Source organism: Etheostoma cragini, chromosome 17 (assembly GCF_013103735.1).
Source record: "Etheostoma cragini isolate CJK2018 chromosome 17, CSU_Ecrag_1.0, whole genome shotgun sequence".
Taxonomy (NCBI): Eukaryota; Metazoa; Chordata; class Actinopteri; order Perciformes; family Percidae; genus Etheostoma; species Etheostoma cragini.
This window is the reverse complement of record NC_048423.1, coordinates 10,454,102-10,473,084: the sequence shown is the minus strand read 5'-3', so window position 1 is coordinate 10,473,084 and position 18,983 is coordinate 10,454,102. Positions and strand designations below refer to the sequence as shown.

General features: G+C 42.9%; 1 protein-coding gene across 11 annotated transcripts in view; it reads left to right on the top strand.

Annotated features, from left to right (window-relative positions):
• Nucleotides 1–18,983, top strand: part of zmiz1a (zinc finger, MIZ-type containing 1a) — a 103,618-nt gene that overhangs the window by 67,517 nt on the left and 17,118 nt on the right. For 5 of the 11 annotated variants that reach the window (XM_034898969.1, XM_034898971.1, XM_034898967.1 and 2 more), the window contains 4 exons: nt 2,762–2,870; nt 5,912–6,025; nt 8,511–8,616; nt 18,516–18,551. In XM_034898969.1, coding sequence (XP_034754860.1) covers nt 2,802–2,870; nt 5,912–6,025; nt 8,511–8,616; nt 18,516–18,551 — 325 coding nt within the window. In that variant the 5' untranslated portion in view covers nt 2,762–2,801. Of the gene's footprint in view, nt 1–2,761; nt 2,871–5,911; nt 6,026–8,510; nt 8,617–14,268; nt 14,412–14,583; nt 14,965–18,515; nt 18,552–18,983 lie in introns of those variants that run through there. The other 6 variants (XM_034898970.1, XM_034898968.1, XM_034898973.1 and 3 more) reach the window with 5 other exon arrangements.

Genomic DNA, 18,983 nt, shown 5'->3' with positions numbered 1-18,983 from the left:
GTGATCACAGACTCTGGGTGTGTGGGTGTGTGTGTGTGTGTAACAATGAATATGTGGATGTGTGCTGCTGCGGCTGCTGATAATGAAGAGATATTTTCAACAACTCTTTCTTTTTCTCTTTTCCCCTCTGAGCCTGGCTCTTCTTCCCCCTTTTCCTTCCATACTCCACTGCTTTTCATGTTACTTTGCTTTTTGTGCACTTATTTCTTGTCGCACTTCCCCCAGCTTATTTTGCTCAGGAAAGAGGGAAGGAGGGAAACAAAAAGCGAAAGTTTGTCTGTGTGTTTTTTAAGAGAAAGGAACAGAGATTCCTAGGATGTTGGTATTAGGTCGTTTGTTACTCTGCTCTGATTCATAGCAGCATCCTCCCACTACTGTTTAAAGGGAGGTTGTAATATGTACAGCATAATTGGATATGTAATCCTTTGCTTTGCACTCCTGGTAAGCAGTGCTGAGTGGAGCTGATTAAGATGTTTGGAAGACAATAAAGATTAAGCCGGCCTGTTTTCAGCAGCAGCAGTAGCCCAAAAAGTCTGAAGCAGAAAAGTACAAAATGTCACATTGCTACCATTCATTACAGCTGGACTGTAATCTGTCAATCTCTGGAGAAGTATAGGCAGAGATGTCTAATTTAGCTGTTAAAACGTTCAACTTGTAATGATGATTTGACAGATTACGGTTTTATTTTCATAGTAAACAGGAAGGGGTGAGGATGTAGGGCAGGAGGAGGACTTCTGCCATGTTTCCACTGAAGCATCGTCTGTTATGCAACAAATTTTTCCCCCTGTACGGGGGTGTGGTGCTGAAGCGTCCGTCAGTCTGGACAGTCAGTCAGTCAGGTGGATTGACTTCTTATCTCAGTAACAACGCCACCGTTCAGTCACATTTCCACCTCACTCATTCTCCTTTCAGAATCTGGAGGTGCGTCTTTCTTTTCATTGACTAACAAAAGCACTGCCTGTTTTTGGGAGGTGTGTGTGTGTGTGTGTGTGTGTGTGTGTGTGTGTGTGTGTGTGTGTGTGTGTGTGTGTGTGTGTGTGTGTGTGTGTGTGTGTGTGTGTGTGTGTGTGTGTGTGTGTGTGTGTGTGTGTGTGTGTGTTGGACTTAGTGAAAGCACAACAGAGAGAAGGAGAAAGAAAAGAAGAGATTAAAGGTAAAAGAGGCAGATTTCTCCAACCCGTCCGATCTCCCTCTTCGGTCTTGGCTGCGGGTGTGTTGGGACAGCAGGAAGGGGAGCTGGAGGAGAAACAGTTAATCAATAGCCACAAGGTCAGACGGCCAGCGCTGGGCTGGATCGTGCCCTGTTAGTGGTCCGTGGAGCTGCCTAGCCCCTGAAGGGGATTTGTAGCACTTGTCAGGGCTTAAAGGAGCCCTCTCTGGACCACTTGCTTTGGGTGTAGTGTGTGAAAGAGACACACTGGTTAGCAGCAGGAGAGGGAGACATCTGCTGGATGCTGGGAGGCAGCACAGCAGAATTAGGCCACCCAAAGTTATGGTCATTTGTGCAGTCAGAGGGCCTTTGAGTCCAACAGAATGTAAAGTTAGCTGCTTTGTTGACTTTTTACAGCAGCCAGTGCAGCATCATGGCCATTTAACCTGAGAAGAGTCATATAGCTGGCCCCCCCGTTTGACCACATTAGCTCCAGTATTCCCCTATACTCGTGTGAGCAGTGGATCCGCTGATGTTTAAGACTTTTTGCGAGTGCACTTGAGGTAATTTTACTCTGGTAATGCTTAAGCTCAGAGGATTAGTAATACACACTTATTCTCAAAGTGTTCCTTTGAAGTTTTACCTTTACTCTTAATCAAAGTGAAGAATTAAAGCTTTTGTGTTTACATGCTCTTAAGTGTGTGCGTGTGTGTGTGTGTGTGTGTGTGTGTGTGTATGTGTGTGAGAAAGACACAGAAAGAGTGTGCGTACTTGCAATAGTCTTTCTAAGATAAGCCCACTAGACTGAGCATTACACATGATAACTCCCTGAGCACTATGCTTTCATCATATTCAGTCGCTCTCTCTGTTTCTCACAGCATGGGATCTTGGGGGACCCATTATCAGTACTGAGCAGCTTTCTGGAGAACCCCCCACACACACACACACCTGTGGTCTCTCAGTTAGCCTATTGTGTGGAGGAATGTGAGGCAGTCCAAAACCAATGGAGATAAAAACATAGAGGGATGGTGAAGGACAGAAGCCTCTCTGGCATACCGGCACAATACCTATTAATCCAGCGACCATTTCTCCCAGAGATGCAGTGATGGACGTGGGGCTGGAATTGTTCTTTTTGTGTCTGCTCACTGTTGGATTAGAACAAGATATACACAGAAAGAAAGAGGTGCACTAAAGCTATACCTTATCTGTGGTTAGATGTTGGTATAAATCTATGCCTCACTGATAACCTTAATTGTGAGATATGTTTCTTTTAAAGAGAGATACCAGTTTATGTCCTTATTTTGGTTGCATTAAGTGTTGGATTTTTCTTCCACAGGTACAAGCAATTAAGTTTTTTTCAGAGTAAAGTTTCTTTCAGTTTCAGTTTGTTGTTTGCTGTGGAACATCTCTGTTTCATGCATTGGCCAAAAGCACATTCTTGAGGCAGATCAAGCCCCTCGATGAGTGCATAAACAAGCTGGCTTCCCTGTTTGTCATTTGTCAAGCTGCTACAATGCTATTTGACTTTTATAGGCTACAAACTCTTCACATGGATGACCTGGCAAAACATGTTCTAACAAATGTACCTCTCTGCTTCTGCTTCCTTTACAGAGTACAGAACATTTAATGGCGTTCCGGTAGAGACATCAAGATGAACACGTTACCATCGATGGACCGGCACATCCAGCAGACCAATGACAGGCTGCAGTGCATCAAACAGGTTTGTATAAAGAGCCATGTGCAGCAGCCTGTAAGTCCTTCTTTAACTTCATTCAGTAAAATGCCGACATGGATTCTGGAAGCAAAGACACAAGAATCTGCATTTCCTCTCCTTTGCTACACTCCTTTCAGCACCTTATATGGGGATCAGTTTTTCTGGCCATTAGCTTGAGTCACACAGATCATGTTGCACAGGGTCAGAAAGAGAGGAAAGAGTGAGAGTGATAGAGAGAGGGAGGCAAATCTGGCAGAACACATGAAGAGACTTCAAAGAGACTAGCAGCATAACAGACTCTACTCTCCCCCTGGTCCTGTGCTCTCTTACATCACGTTCCTGACTCTTGACGTATGCCGGCCATTGTTGTGGTTTTGCTTAAATGCTTCCTTGAATGCCAGCTTTCAGGAGACTCCTCTCATACAGATAGAGACAGAAAGACACAGTCAGACATAACCCAGGGCTACCGCCTCTGCCTGTGATTAATGGTCTACAAGAACTGGCTGTGGGCTTATTTGTTTATGCTGTGTGGGTGTGATCCTTTATATCTCCCAACATCCATACGACACCATGCCTTAACACCGGACTGATCAGTCAGCTCCCCAATGTAAAAAAAAAAAAAGCCTTGGAACACACCAAAGTGAAGCTGACTTTAACATGCATTCTGCACGTGCGCGAGACGTAAAACGTCTCCACAACAGCATGCAGCGCTAATCTGCATTGTTGTGCAAAAGATGAAAACTAGAAAGCACAATAGTAATAAGGAAAAGTAATAATAGTAATAAGAAGATACTGTTGTCAGCTCCAGTTTTCTCGTGCACTAATTTGCTAGTCAAGGGCTAGCACTCCACCGATCAGATTGGTCATTGCGTCCGACTGCGCGCTGGAAGATTTAACAGTCAAATCAGCCAAAATGAACGCAGGCAGCTCCTCCGACCGACGACAGAACACACCGAACATACTTGAGTCACGACCTTGCCACAGACGGGTTGGTGTGTCAGCACCTTTAAAGTGAAGGATAGGGCTTTGAGCTTGAGATTATGAGGTGACATATCCCTTTTCTCTGGGCCTCCTGTTAAACCCCCACCCAATCCCTCACCTAAACTCCTGAGCATCCACTATAATAACCTTTATCTTTACAGCCTCAATGCTTTTACTTCGATTGCATTGAGCGATGTGCTTGACGTCAAAATCTTGGGAAAGCCTTATTTCCAGTATGTCAGCCTTTCTCAAATGAGTAGAATTTGGTGGAATTGAAACTACTCACTTCACAAAGCCTCCTCAATTATTTTCTCATGCGTCACTGATGAGCCCTAAATCGCCCGAGTTAACACGTCTAGCTTAATAAATGCTCTAATTGTAGTTTGGTTTACATAGTCCTCTTTGGCTCCGGCTGTAATAGAAATCGTAGTAAACCAGACTTCAAAGGCAGTGATTCAGTCAGTGAGCTCTGAGCTCGTGGTGGCTCTGCCAGCAGGGTGTTGTTTTGGTTTGGGGAAAGCCGTTGGCAGAGAGCCAAGTGTTTTTCATGCAGCCAGGTAGGCACTGAACAGCCCGATCCTTGGCTGGCCTGAAAAGGGCTAAGTCAGTCCATCATCTCACAGAGTACGGTCTGTCAAACGGCTGGTTCTTTGTCTGCTGAAACCCCATCACTGCTGCTCAGCCCTCTTCCCCCACCTCCCCGTTCTTGTCCTCATCCCACCCTGAACAGCAACATCAACAACAACAGCTCAGGCCCGATCCTCCTCCGAAACCTCAGCAGAGCTACTTCACTCTGCTGTCCTCCCCCTGACACCAGAGTCGAGGTTGTCAGGCAGAGTTGGTGGTAAGCGCTACAGCAAGAGAAGCTGTGAGTTCAGATCTAGACAGACAGCCCCTGCTGTGCTAGTTCTGATTCCTCTCGCGCTAAAGGCTGATACGCCTCCCATCAAGCTGCAATAATGCCAGATTATATCACTCATCTAGAAGAGGCTCCTCTCCTCCCTCTCACTCAACAAGAGCATCTCTCACTTTCTCTCACTCTCCCTGCTTCTCGTCATCCACAGCCAGCTCTTTAATGGCTAATCTTCACATCAAAAAATATGAGTCACTCAAGGCCTCTCCTGAAGCTCATGATATCATTGGAAACTCTCAGAGATTATCCCTGCGGGCGGAGTCCAGGCATGATATGTTAGACTGCGTTCGCACCCAAGAGCCCTTTTGTCACGCACCCCCAAAAAGCTACCCTTTCAAAAACGCTCACCTCTGCTGCCCCCTAAAGACAATAGTTCTACCTTCATTTCAAGAACACACAAAACAAGACTCTTCATCTCCAGATGAGAATAATAAATGCTTTCAAGTGGGCTCAATCTTCCCGACCGAACAAGCTGCAGCTCTGCGCCATTTCAGAGCTATTAACCTCCTGAGCCGTGAAGAAAGGGAGCCCAATTTTAAAACCGCTTATTGTGTCCTGCCAGCCTGAGTAGCCTTCAGACACTGGGAAGAAAAGACTCAACTGTTTCAGGCCTCAGTGAACAAGCGAGAGAGACGGACAGAGACTGAAAGAGATTAGACACCACACCAACGGCGCATATTGAGTCTACACACATAGCTGCCAGGACCAAGGTTGTTTTCTTTGTGAACAGCCAAGCCAGCCAGTGGACTTCTGGTGTCGAGGCTCTGTTACATTCTGAAAACAGGCAATGAATGAGGGGAAGAGAGAGAATGAGGATTGGAGGGAAAGATGTGGTTGCTGTGTGGGTCATGGGGGTGAGGGCTGGGTGTTGCCAAGAGAGATTAACAGGAAACACTGGCATCATTGTTGATATGGGTGTGATCTTCTTCCCACAATGCAGCAGAGCCCTAAGTGGGCGTATATTGGAAGGAGTCAAGGTCCTCATAGGCTTGCGCAGAAACACAAGACATTAAATCAAGGCAGTTTGGAGGGGGAGCACAAGACTGCTAGACTATTTGGTTTGAGTGTTTTTCCCATTTGTACTTAATCTGAAAAAAAGCTCATTATTTTCCATTGTTTCTAATGGCAGTCTCCTTCCTCTGTGTTTGCACAGCACTTACAGAACCCGGCCAACTTCCACTCAGCGGCCACAGAGCTGCTTGACTGGTGTGGAGATCCCCGGGCCTTCCAGCGACCATTCGAGCAAAGTCTCATGGGATGTCTGACGGTACGCAGACAGTAAATATGGTTTTCATTGTGCTTTTTCAGGTACTTTTTAGGAGATATGACCAACACAGTAATTAGATTTGGGACACTGAAAATAAAATGAAAGTTTTAGGTTAGTCTAGCCAGTGTAATATTTTTCAATATCTAAAACATGATTCATGTCATAGTTGTGTTGATATTTAGTTTATACTATTTATTTTCACTTGTTAGTAGCAGGCTACAGTCCCACTAGGCTTGTATTAAGCAGTTGTTCAAGGCAGCGGCTCTGGCCCTCAGGTGCCAGTGACAGAGGTTAAAGTGCTTGGCACCCACTGCTACTCTCTACTTAGTGCTTTACACACACACACAAACACACACACACACACACATACACACAAAAAAAGGGTAGACTGTGGGTAGCCTGTCACCCCTGGCTATAGTTCACCAGCTAGTATTCATTGATCTGGACTCAGGCCCAGAGAGCTGGCCTGCACCAGGTGCGTGAAAAAACTCACATACCCTTACAAACACAGTCACATATGTGAAAGAGGCTTTAAAGCAGAGATTAAAAGTTTCACACATCTATCTCTAAGATCAGCCTATGAAACTCTAAAGGAACATTGTCCCCGGCTGAAGTGGTAGCGTGAGCAAACAGAGAAATGCTCATTAATGTGTAAATCACAATAAAAGCCTCTTAAAGGCTGATAAAGAGCTACACAATGGAGCCCACCACTGTGATCTCTCTCAGCATGGTGCTGTGTCCATCAGCTAAATTGTTTCATCAGACTCAGAGAGCAAACGGCTTCTCATCCGGAGAATTGCTGCACGCAACAAGTCCTTGTTTTCTTTGAAGGATTTTATCTTAGTGACGGAACCTCGCTGGCTATGTATCACAGCGCTGGACTGAAATGTAAAGATGACCGTGCATCAATCATAGCCCTTGAGATTTATCGTAGCTGAATGAAACTAAATGGGTGCCTCATGTGGAGACAATTGTTCCCTCTGGCAAGTTGTACATGTGGAGGACATCCTCCGATCCCACGTGGACTGTTGGCTCCAGAGCAAATAAAAGATGACATAACTGTGAAACAGAAAGTGCTGCACTATTAGCCGTGACTGCTTGACATATTGTGTTTTTTTTTTTTTGGCATACTCCGGAATGGACCGGAATGTACGTCCTTAGATTGAGATTAAGCTGAAAACACTGTTAAATCCGTGTTGAATCTATGCTAGCCTCTGTAGCTGGCTGCTTGCCTTGTGCCAACTACAGGGCAGGCTCACTCACGCAGGAAATTAAACAATTGACAGAAACATGATTTGTATGTTTGTCAGAATTGTCATTGTTTGCATAATATGGTTAGGTTGAATAAACTATGTTAAGTATTTATTCCCTGGAATTCTCATGTCTACTTGCAGCTTTAAATGCATTTACAGGGATTAACTGTATAATTGTATGTTACAGTCTCTTGACTATGTCAATCAATCAAATAAACCCTATTTCATTTCTATAGTTTTTCCTGCAGTGCTCAAGCAGCCGTATTACCTGTAACACAGGCACTTTATGAGCACTGCTAGCTGTTATGTTGGCTCTTTAAAAGGCACCCCAGCTGACCTTGTTAACGCTAATGTGTGTTTTGAGGTCAGAGGGAGCAGAGGAGTTGTCATCTGCTAGTAGACAAAAGCAAAGGGGGTTTCCTTCTAAAAATGATTTACCCCTGTCTCCCGAGTCCTGTTTAACATCACTCAGCATCCCCTTTAACGTTATATTAGAGTCAGGGAGGCTCCTGCTTTATGTCCCATAAATGTTCAACCTCTTTTTGAAGTCATTAGCACAAATGGATTATTAAAACCTTACAGTTGGGGACAGATTTTTCTCAAAATTGAATTAAAAATGAGGATTTTTAACCTTTGTTTTCTCAGGGGATGCTGCTGAAATGTACATTACTTACTGTTTTTCTACACCGGCTTCTGATACACACACAGTTAAACTTGTTAGTTTAGCTTGATATCCCAATACCTATTATTTCAACATTTTGTTGCTCTGTCTGGGTAATTAAACCGGCAAGCATTAGTCAGAAGACAAACTCCGTTCATTGTAGGGCCAGGGCGGGCTTGTTTGATGATAACATTTGACTGTGTTCGCCCTGCAGAGCAGCTGTGGTTTGGCTCTCTCACCTCTCTTGGAGGTTGATGCAGCCATTAGACCCATCCTGACTGTGGATCACTGGAGCAATCCAGACTGCAGACTCCACATTAATCTCATTGAATGAGTGTCTGTCTTTATAAAAAGGAATTTTAGTGATAGCAGGCGTTCAAAATATTAACACAATTAAAAAAGGATTAAGATGTCCTTCACTATAGCTTACAGTTTATCCAGCATTTATTATTCATGTAAGTAATAGCAGTAAAATATCAATGTTTTATTGTAATGTGTAAGATGGATGGAGGAATGATAGACAAACAGACAGACAGACAGCTATACTCATGATCCATCGCTCTTTCTCCAGGTGGTGAGTCGCGTTGCTGCTCAGCAGGGGTTTGACTTGGACCTAGGGTACAGGTTGCTGGCTGTGTGTGCTGCCAACAGGGACAAATTCACTCCCAAGTCTGCAGGTAAGACCCCCCACTTTACTAAAATGTCAGCAGATGCATGCTCATACATCATCATCACCATTTACTGCTGTTGACTTGCGAGACAGCGGACAACACAGTTCATGTTGCAATTATTCACTTTTTCATGAAACAAAACAATGAAAACAAATCGCTGTATGGCTTTAAGTCATGATTATTCTGCTCCGGCCATGAATGCACAACGTAGCTGCTTACTATTATTTTGAGCACTATATAAAGGTCATTGCAATATATTGTTAGCAAGACAAAGATAATCTCATAATTATGATAACAGACAGTTTAATTTGTATTATTTTGTTCCTGCCATGGCGTAAAAAATGAATGGTTTGCAAATTTGCGACTGCGACCACAGACATCGCACAAAAAGCCCATAGAGCATTATAATGTCAGATATTTTTAGTCCCCATTAATGTGCTATTGAGATGAGCTGTCCAGGTGGTAGCCACACAAAACAGTCAACAATCTTTCCACACAAACCCACACTTGTACGTACATATTTTGTACACACACACACACACACACACACACACACACACACACACACACACACGAAGAGAAAGCGAAAGAGTGAGCAGTAATGCTATGCTCAGACATTTATCTATCAAATCCAATTTCCCCCCGATCCATACCTCCCCTCCCCTCCTCTCTCAGTCCTGCAGGAGCAGCCTGTTCTTGTACATTTGTCAAAGTGAAATGTGCAGAGGCGGGAGAGAAGAGAGAGAGAAAGAGATGGATGGCTAGGGAGGTGTCGCTGATGTGTGCTGGACCACTCACTCTGCGTGACAGAGACCTGACATAGCCGTAGCCAGCCAGTCAGAACACAGATAAGCCTTTGTTTGGCAGTTACATAAGTGGCAGAAGTGAGAGTAAAATATTTTGATTAAACTCTCTGATTCCTCTGTTTTTCTGATGTGATGAATATGTCACTGTTTTATAACAAGAACTGCTGTGACAGTAACAGTAACGCTCGTCATCGTATCCCATAATTCTTTATAGAAACTGCAGTGTGCTGCAACTGAATATATGCTGAAGGCAGAAATGTTTTATTTTCTGCAGTGTTTTTTGCTCACATGGTCCTATGACATGAACATTTGCTCAAGCTATCCTCTTTCAGTTGTGGTGGGAAGCATCTTGTTGGGAGGAACTTAAGTGGTCAGACGGACGTCAGTGTACAATATTGATTGCTGTATTTCTCCCTCTGTCTGTGTTCCTGTGTTGGGATAATGTGATTGTTGTCCAGGCGTGGCTCGGACTGACCGGCTGTCTGGGCTCGACTGACAGTCAGAATCATCCTCCGGCCTGCTGATGGTTTCTGGGATCTAATAGAAGACAGCACTGGGTTTCAGGAAGAGCAGTTTATGCACTGCAGACAAATAGGAACTGTAGTGTAATTATGCAGGGGGATGGGGGGGGGGGGACCAGTCATCAAACTAGGCAAGCAGGCTGTCAGGGTGGGAGGCAGATGTGACTCAGGGCTGATCTTACTCACTGAGCATCTGTCTTACCTCCCGCACAAGGACGTCTGTCTGAGAAAACAAGCAAGCAGACGGGAGGGCGACAGAAGAGATGTGATGCACACTTGAACTCTGAGAGCTCACACACATACATAAACAAAGATGCGGAGAACAAAGTATTTGTTAGCTCTGTCTGTATGGTCAAATGTGTGCATTTCTTGTGTGTGTGTGTGTGTGTGTGTGTCCCCGTGTGTTTAATTGTGCAGCCCCAGCACAACCTTCATACAGCCTGCATGGCGACACCGGGTCACAAATCTGACACCTGATAGGCCAGACAAGGGCCGAGAAGTCTAGGATGCTCTCTGCGGGCTCCTCAGGGGAAGAGGCAGACTCTTAAGACTACAGATCAATCCCACTGACGCTTTCTTTCAGAGCATCCCTTAAAGAGGAAATTGATAAAGCAATTATTGTTACCCTGCTTTTTTTTAAAAGTTTGACGACTTGAGTTGTTGCAAAATTAAGTTGACGTGTGTATTTCTCACTACGACTACAAAATGCTGTCATTGCTGCACAGCACGTGCAAACACCAAGTGATCTAGGTCAGTGTTTCTCAAACTTTTTTTTAAACCAAGGACCACTTACCCAATTAAAAAAAAAGATGTGGACCATCTTTTTTGCTGCCAAAATATTCCCCAAACCAATGGGCCTCCCAACTTCAACAGTATATTAGAAGTTACAGTCACATTAATGACAGTTTTACAAATAGCTTACTAACTGGTTGTCTCGGTTGCCATATGAATGGGAAGAATGGTGTTGCACATAAGCGTAAACATTACTCCTTCCATATTTTCTTCAAATGTGAAGCTGATAATTTCTGATGTAAGTTGGATGTTGTGTCGCAAAACGTTCAGCTTCTGACAATACAGCAAAACAGCCAATTCAAATGATAATGTTTTAATTTACATACACGTTTATTTAACAAAGTTTGACAGAGGCTGTTTTGAATTTTGAAATAAAAACATGATATTTTACAGAATCTACCTGCGGACTACCAGGGGTGGCTGGCGGCCCAGTCTTTGAGGAATACTGATCTAGATGATGAGGCCGGCAGACAATTTACTAGAAATTGATCACCAAACAAAGTATTCTATGACTTCCAGTAAGTAATAAAATGGGATATTAGAGGATGAACAGATCCACAGTAACAAAAAAAGAACATTTTCCATCTTGAATCTATAGATAAGGCTTGTGTTTATAATTTCCTTTTTGTGTGTGTGTGTGTCTGTCTGGCCTCTTCTCTAACCTTCTTCAATCCAAGTAAGAAAACCCATGAACAAACTATAAATGCCTAAAGTTGCACTTCTCCCAACATAAAAGGGCTGCCCTGTGAGACATGTCGAGCACATTCAAGAGATTTTTAGCAACAGCAGACTGCTGCTGATGAGCTGTCTGGAGATTGTGACCCTGCAGCGAGGCATTAGGGATTAGCATGTTGCTTTAATCTGGAATCAGCCGGTGAAGAGAATTATCTGCTGTTAGGAGAGTTAGCATTAGCTCTATTAACTCTCAGGGCCAGCGAGGATACTCGTCTTTAACGCTGTTAGCCTACTAGCAGCTAACATTGCTACGTTTTATGTTTAGATTTTCGGAGGAGTCACTACAATTAATGACTTCTAGGTCTGGCAATGCAAGACTACTGTGCACTTAATGAACCCTGCTTCTTTTTAAAATCCATTGTTTAAAATGCATAGTGCATTTTTAAATCTTCTTAGAGTTGTTTTTATTTTCCTCATAATAATCTGTAGTCTGCTACAAGATGACTTCCAGCTGTGAGGTTAATTAGATAATAGGTGTGCCCCTGGCCTACAAACACGCAAACCTCTAATAGACTCAGAGCTGTTGGGCTACTACTGTGAAGTTCAGCAGACACCAAATCAGATTACACACATAATCTATCAAGAGTTTTACCGTTTCCTTCCTCAGTGAATCTGCCACTCTCGTCACAGTTTGTTCTCTTTCTTTATGAAGCATAACCTTATATAATAAACCTACAGAATTATCACTATGACATGTTATCCTTTTTTTTATTTCAACTGTCTTGCCTCTTCTCGACCGTGTCCCCTCCTGTTATGTTTAAAATAGATGAAAGTAAATCTCAAGTGTGACTCCGTTCGTGTATTATGTTTTCAACATGACTTGACACGCTCCGGATTATAGGTAGCTGCTCCCTGGAATGATTGCTATGTTCCTAGAAACCTACTTTAATATTTAAGTCAGGTTGCTGCTTGTTTTTGTGTCTTGCTTTAATCATCTATCTTGGTATTATAATCACATGTTATTAGTAGTAGTATTAAGCTTATTATTATGGTCAAAGACTATCTACACAAGCGTTAATTGTTTTCAATGTTTTTAGTTTCTCTTTTTCAGCTGATTTAAGTGTTTGAAAAAAAAAAGAAACTGTGGAAATATGATAAAAAGAGCTCAGCTTTGTTCTGGGTGGTTTGTAATTTCCCCCACCCACTCAGATCTGACATTAAAAAGAAATTGTCCCAGCAGAACTAAAGAGTTGTCAGCTTTCGGTCAGTCAACAGAGCTCTCGGAGCATGATCTCAGGAAAACAGACACTCTGCTGTGTCAACAGTGACAGAAAACTTCCAAGGTGTGGCTTTAACTCCCTCCAAAAACACAAAACACACACAGCGCTCACAATAACGCTTCACCCACTCATAACTCACATAATTCAGCATGCAAGTGCATATGAAAATAAGTACTCGCCGCAAATATTCATCACAAATATCACAAATATTGTGATAATTGATTTTCTCCATATGGCCCAGCTCTAACACCCACCCGCCCACACACACACACACACACACACGCACACGCACACACACACCCACACCCTTTGCTCTCAGCAATCCTACAACAATCTGACATGTCTTCCACTTATCTTTCTCAATTTACTTTCACTTGATTGATTTTCTCACCCCGTCTTTCGTTCCAAATTTGAGCTGTGTGTGTAGAACTAGAGCAAGGTGTAGGCATCGTTTGTTACTGACCCAATCAACCTTACAGACTTTTATATTTAATTACTGCTGAGTAAGAGCAGTGCGCTAAATTATTAACAGGAAACAGGGTTTATTTTTAGCAGGTGGCCCTCTCCTCTGACACTCCCCTATGGTTCGCCTAAGATGAAACCCCTTTGCAACCCAAAACTATCTGCAGAACTTCTCTTATAAGTTTATCGAAATAAAGCTCATGGGGAACTAGCTGCGTTTGCTGCCTCTGACTGATTTGGTCCTCTATCACTTACTATTTAATTGGTTTGGTTTACACAGTACACAGTAAATTCATTTAGGTAAAATCCCAGCTGAGCTGGCAGTGCAGTTACACTCCAAACACAGAAGTGTTTGTTCTTGTAAAAACCGGATGAGCAAATAATTTAAATCCTCCTTTTGTTCAGGGTTGACTGATCTGGCACCCACACCTCAGGACTCAACCCCCCTATCACACATGGCCCCCCCTATCCCCCCAGGGGCTTTAGCTACACCCTTTTCAAGTTATATTTCTGTCCAACAATGCCTTCGTTGTGTCTTTCAATTCTGCGTGGGACGTTTGTGAAACCGTTGATAACTGAGTGTCTGTCAGACAAAAAACAACTTCCCTCTGCTGTCACAAAGCCAGTGGGCTTTCCCGCTCTTCTGCTGCACAGAACACATCTCAACATTTAGGTAAGGACAGAGAAAACAATGACAGTTTAGGTCTTTCCTGCTCAGTCATCCAGATTTGTTTTTCTCACCATGTTATGTTCTGGGCGGGTGAAGAGAATATGAACTCAGATTCACCCTCATCCCCCCTCTTCTTTAATTCCGTTGCACTCAGCTATTCTGCAAGTCTGTGATGTGTCTTGTTAGTTAGATTTACTAAGTGGCCTATGATGAAGACAAGTGAGTATTGTCAGGTCAGAATGCCCTCTGTCATAGGGCTGATAATTTACTATTTGTCTGCCTCAATAGAGTGGTCTTTACATCTCATACTTTCTTCTTCTCCTACTTCCTCTCTCATGTGTTGGCTTCCAGCCAGCTTGCACAGCATACTAGCTCCACCCATTTATGCAAGTTTGCAATCTGAGCTTGCATTGTTTTTTTTGGTGTTATTTCCTCTTTTTTGCCCTTCCTGAAAAGGGCAGTCACATTGTCAGATTATGCATGTGTGTGTCTGTGTGCACTCTCTAAGTGTGTGACGGCAGCTTAGACAAAACAGGGCAACGGAGCACTAGACGGACTAGGCAGAGCTCATCCATAATAGCACCTCACGACAGAGGTGAGAAGCACTGCAATATCTCGCCTTCTCTATCTCTACTTCTGTTTGTCTGCGTCGGCTCGCTGTCTTTACCTCTTTTTCTCATCCTCCCTTCTCCTCAGCTGTCTCCTTTGCTCCCTCCCTCTTCCTCCCCCCTGCAGTCTCGAGAGTGTGTTGGAGCCGGTAGCAGGTACAGCAGGAGCCCATTAGTGCAGAGCCCAGCTCTGATTGGATAAACCGGAGAAACCGGGAGACTGCCTCTGAATAATTGATGTGCATTGTGCAGACGCTGGACAAGGGAAAAAGGCAGATCAGAGAGCAAGGGAGGAGAAAGAGAGTGAGCAAAAGAAGAGAGAAAGACAGGAAAGGAGATGAAGTAAGAAAGAAAAAAGTGAGCAGTGTAAGGGATATGTGCAGAGAGTGATAAGGCGCAGGCAGGAGGCTTGGAAGCAGCCAAATCTTTGAGAGTTGCCACTGGCCTCTGCGGGAACAGGAGCATTTGTGGCACTTGCTTCTTTTCTCTGCGCTATGAAGGGAATAAGATGAGATGTGCAGGGACTTTGCTTGGCTCTGGGTAAGTTTGTGTGTGTGCGTGTGTGTGTGTGTGTGTGTGTGTGTTTACGTCTGCTATCTATGTGTGCATCACTGCACACAGCTATTTGGTAATTAGTTTGAGTTTGCATGCATGAGGCAGGATAAAGGGTTAACAGGCCAAATGAGCAGTGGATTTAGGTCTAAGATTATAATTAGAATTGCTGTAATTAAAGCACAATTAGTTTTTTTTGTTTGTTTGGTAAGAGTATATACTCTTACGTAGTCTCAATGCAAAACTTTACATTGTGACTGTGCTTGGATATTGCTGTCTGTTGCAGCTGTAATTTAGACCATAAATAGCAAAAGCTTCTATCTTGTCAGGTGTCCTACAGTAGTGGGAACATAGTCTACAGCCTTGGCTGCTCACACTATGTAGGATCAGGGCAGATCAACTGAGCACAAGTTGACCTACATGCTGTTCTGTCACAGGGTTATTCTGAGTGGGTTTTGTCTATGTACACTGCACAAGCATACATTTACATTGTGTATTGGTTGGTTAGATGCTGGCTTATTTTGGAGCTTTGTGGATAAGGGTTACAGTTGAGGTTGTGATTATGTTTTGTTCTTTATGTTGTTTTTTTCCCGGCTGGGCATTAGAAGAGTTGCATTAAGTTTGGGGTTTATTGTAAGTTTAACTTTGAGAGGATTGTAGGTCATCCTTAGCATTTAGGAAACAAGATTGAATTTTAAAATAATTCTTTAGTTCTAACAAAGCTAGAAGAACAAACATACGGTGGTTTTGTCAGTTTGTATTTGCTTTATTTGACATTACACACACATTCAAATGTCATAATGACACACTAAATAGGTAAGAGCCCTGGTGACTAAGCAGCATCAAACATTCCACATCTTCAAAATGACGCCACCTAAAGGAGCATTAATCCATGTCGGTGTTAAGAGAGCATGTGTACGAGCGTGTTAAACATCAGGAGAAGATGACCCACTTTTCCACCGTTGACTCTTTTTTTAGTTGTGGGCCTCCGCTTGGAGCCAGAGCCTGTCTGCCTGTCCACTCATTAGGAAAGAAGGACAGGTAGGCGGGTGAGTTTAGTCATGGAAGGACAATGTAGTTAGATCAGCACACAGAAACTGCTTTTTCATTTGTAAAAAATAACTAAATGTACCTGTCATTGTACTGTAATGTGTGTCTCATAAAGGGAAATGACACTTCCTACATGTGATTGAGTAAAGGGCAATCAGGCAATAAAAGCGACATGATGCTAAAGGTTATGCAGTCAGTGTTTAAACTTAAAACTGACAACTTATACCTTCATGCAAACAATAATAAAATCTTCCATTGACCTAGGTAGAAAAATCTATAACACAATAACTTCCAGCTAACTGTCGTGGATGTGCAGCACTTCCTGTTAGCCTGAGCAGGGTTGAAACCGCTGAAACCGTCTGCATCCTCAACCTTACAGCCACATGCAGTCGCTCTCCCCCTCTAACCTTCCTCTTTTCTCTCTGGCTCCAAAGATTTGTTTGCATCGCTTAACTCGAAACACTTCTGTGACCTTTTGTGACTGCACTCTTCTCATCCGGCTGTTTAGTGCCTCATTCATGACATATGACTTTGAACTGTATGTGCACAGCCTACGTTTTTTTTTTTCTTTTTTTTTTTTTCTTGCAATTTGTTCTGCTTTTCTGTGAATCATTGCCATGCTTGACATCCCTCCTCCCACTGAAAGCAAGTGGCAAAGTAAAGTTGTGTTAAGATTTGTTGCTTGAGAATTACGAGAGGAATTTCTGGTAGTAACATTTGGTAACAAAGTGATGTCAGGTATTGATAGTAGTAAGGCTGGAGCTCTCAGCGCCCGAGGCTGCACAGTTTTCTTGCAGGATTTGTTTCAGGAAACACTCATCAAATTCTTTGTTATCTATCTGGTCCTTCATTCAAGGTGTGTTGACATCTTCTCATGGCCACTCTTCAAGAAATTCTTCCTTTGCTAATTCAAAAAAATAAAGCCGCAGCTGGAATTTCATCACTTTTTAATCACTGTGTTATATTATGGAACAGCACCCCCAGGAAATCTCAGAATTCTTGATTGTGTTTTTAACCCTAATGATTTCATTGAAGGAGCAACAGTGTGAGATGAAAGACATATTGTGGAAGTTGAGACAAGTAGTGTGTCTGTTTATAATTAGGCGTGTGATATTTACTAGTTTCCCTCCAGTGGAGGAAAGCTGCACGTGGCTGATAAGAGTAGTTCATTCACAGCGTGCTGTTCTCTGATGCTGTTCCTCGCCGTGCTTTACGATATAAGCCCATCTTCACAAAGCCCAGACACTGACTGTGTTTGTTTACTCACCAACACACACCTCAGTTTCCATATTGACTTTCCTTTTTTTTTCTTCCGGTTTTGTACATATAATTGTGTCTGCATACCTTTGCACCAATGTGTATTTCCCTTCTTACTTACATGCCTTTGAGTGCAACTGTGCATATTTACTGCACAATGTGTTTGACTCAGATGTGGATACTGGTTGTGTGTGATTATATGTAGGATCATCAGCGTGTAGAAAGAATTCTCTCATACGGATATGGAAGGCCATAACCCCAGGTTTAACACTGTAAGCAGGGCCAACTGACTCACAAAGTATCTGACGCAGATACCTCGGCCACCTGAATTTCATATCCCAGCGGGGACGTAGGTCAAATATATAGGTTGATTCCATAACCCCCTATCATAACAAATGTACACAAAGCAAACCTGTAGTGCTGTGTAGCTAAAGTGGTCTGGTATGTCTCTTGACACACTGGTGTCACAGGATATACAAAAATACCTCATCAAGTAGGGCTGCAATGATTAGTCGATTTAAAGAAAAGTAATTATTTTTCTTTAAAAGTATTATTTGCCTTTTTTTTTTTTACATCATTGTAAACTAAATACTACTGGTATACTACCAATACTACTAAATACTACTTTGGACTGTTGGTCAGACTAAAGTGACCACTATTTTGAAGGCCATTTTTCCCTTTTTTTAAATTAATTGTGAAATAATCGGCTTGTTCCTCGGTAATGAAAATGTGTTAATGGCAGCCCTGACGTCAAGCGACTTTACAGGGAAAGGGAGGAGTTCAGGCCAGGGTACGCTTTTTGTGTTACTTCTCAGAGGGAGTATTTTAGGTTGTAAGTGCATTTTGACCACTCATTCCTTTTCTAAATAAATTTGGAAATACACAAATGATATGAGATTTGCATTCTTGTACTTGTCCATTGTAGACTCATTGTATAACAGCACACAAATTGAACATATGACTATTTAAAGCTGCAATAAATACTCTGCTAAGAAATGTTAATAAAGCAGCGAGTCTCTATCAAGCTCAGTTGGACTAGGGAGGCCCCACGATACATAAAAAACATTGTTGTTTTTTGTGGCCAAATGCTACACGGATCCCGCATTTCCCACATGAGCTCCGACATTTTGCACCTTTAGTCAGACCCAGTCGTCATACTGCATTATGTTTGGTGTTCATGATGATTCTTATAACTCTGCCCCGTTTAAAAATGTGTAATTTGAACCCCACAGAAACCAGCACCTGCAGGAGATGTCAGAGTGACTCAGGTAGAGCTACCCTCCCTTCTGGGCTGCAGCATCTCTTTGGCTTGTGACCCACACACATCCTGGGGAGGATGGGATCTGCCCACTCCCTCCATCTCCACCTGTCCTCTGTCTAGCATCCTTCCATCCATCTTTTCCCCCCCTCTGTCCTCATGTCTGGTGTACGGCCAGAGGTCATGGATGAAATTCTGTCAAACCAGCTAGAAGAGAAAACTGCATTAATTTACCAATGAAATTGAAAAAAAAAAAACTATTACGGAAAACTAAAAAATTTAAAATACACAACACAAAACATTTGAAGTTGGAGCCTGTTGCAGATTTGGAATATTCTGGTCCATGTGAGCAGTTAGTTACATTAAAGGCCTGTTTTGGTTGAGTGTGATTTCTGACACAGAGCTGTCTCTCTGCAGGGTATGTTTGAGTTGTTCTGCCTCT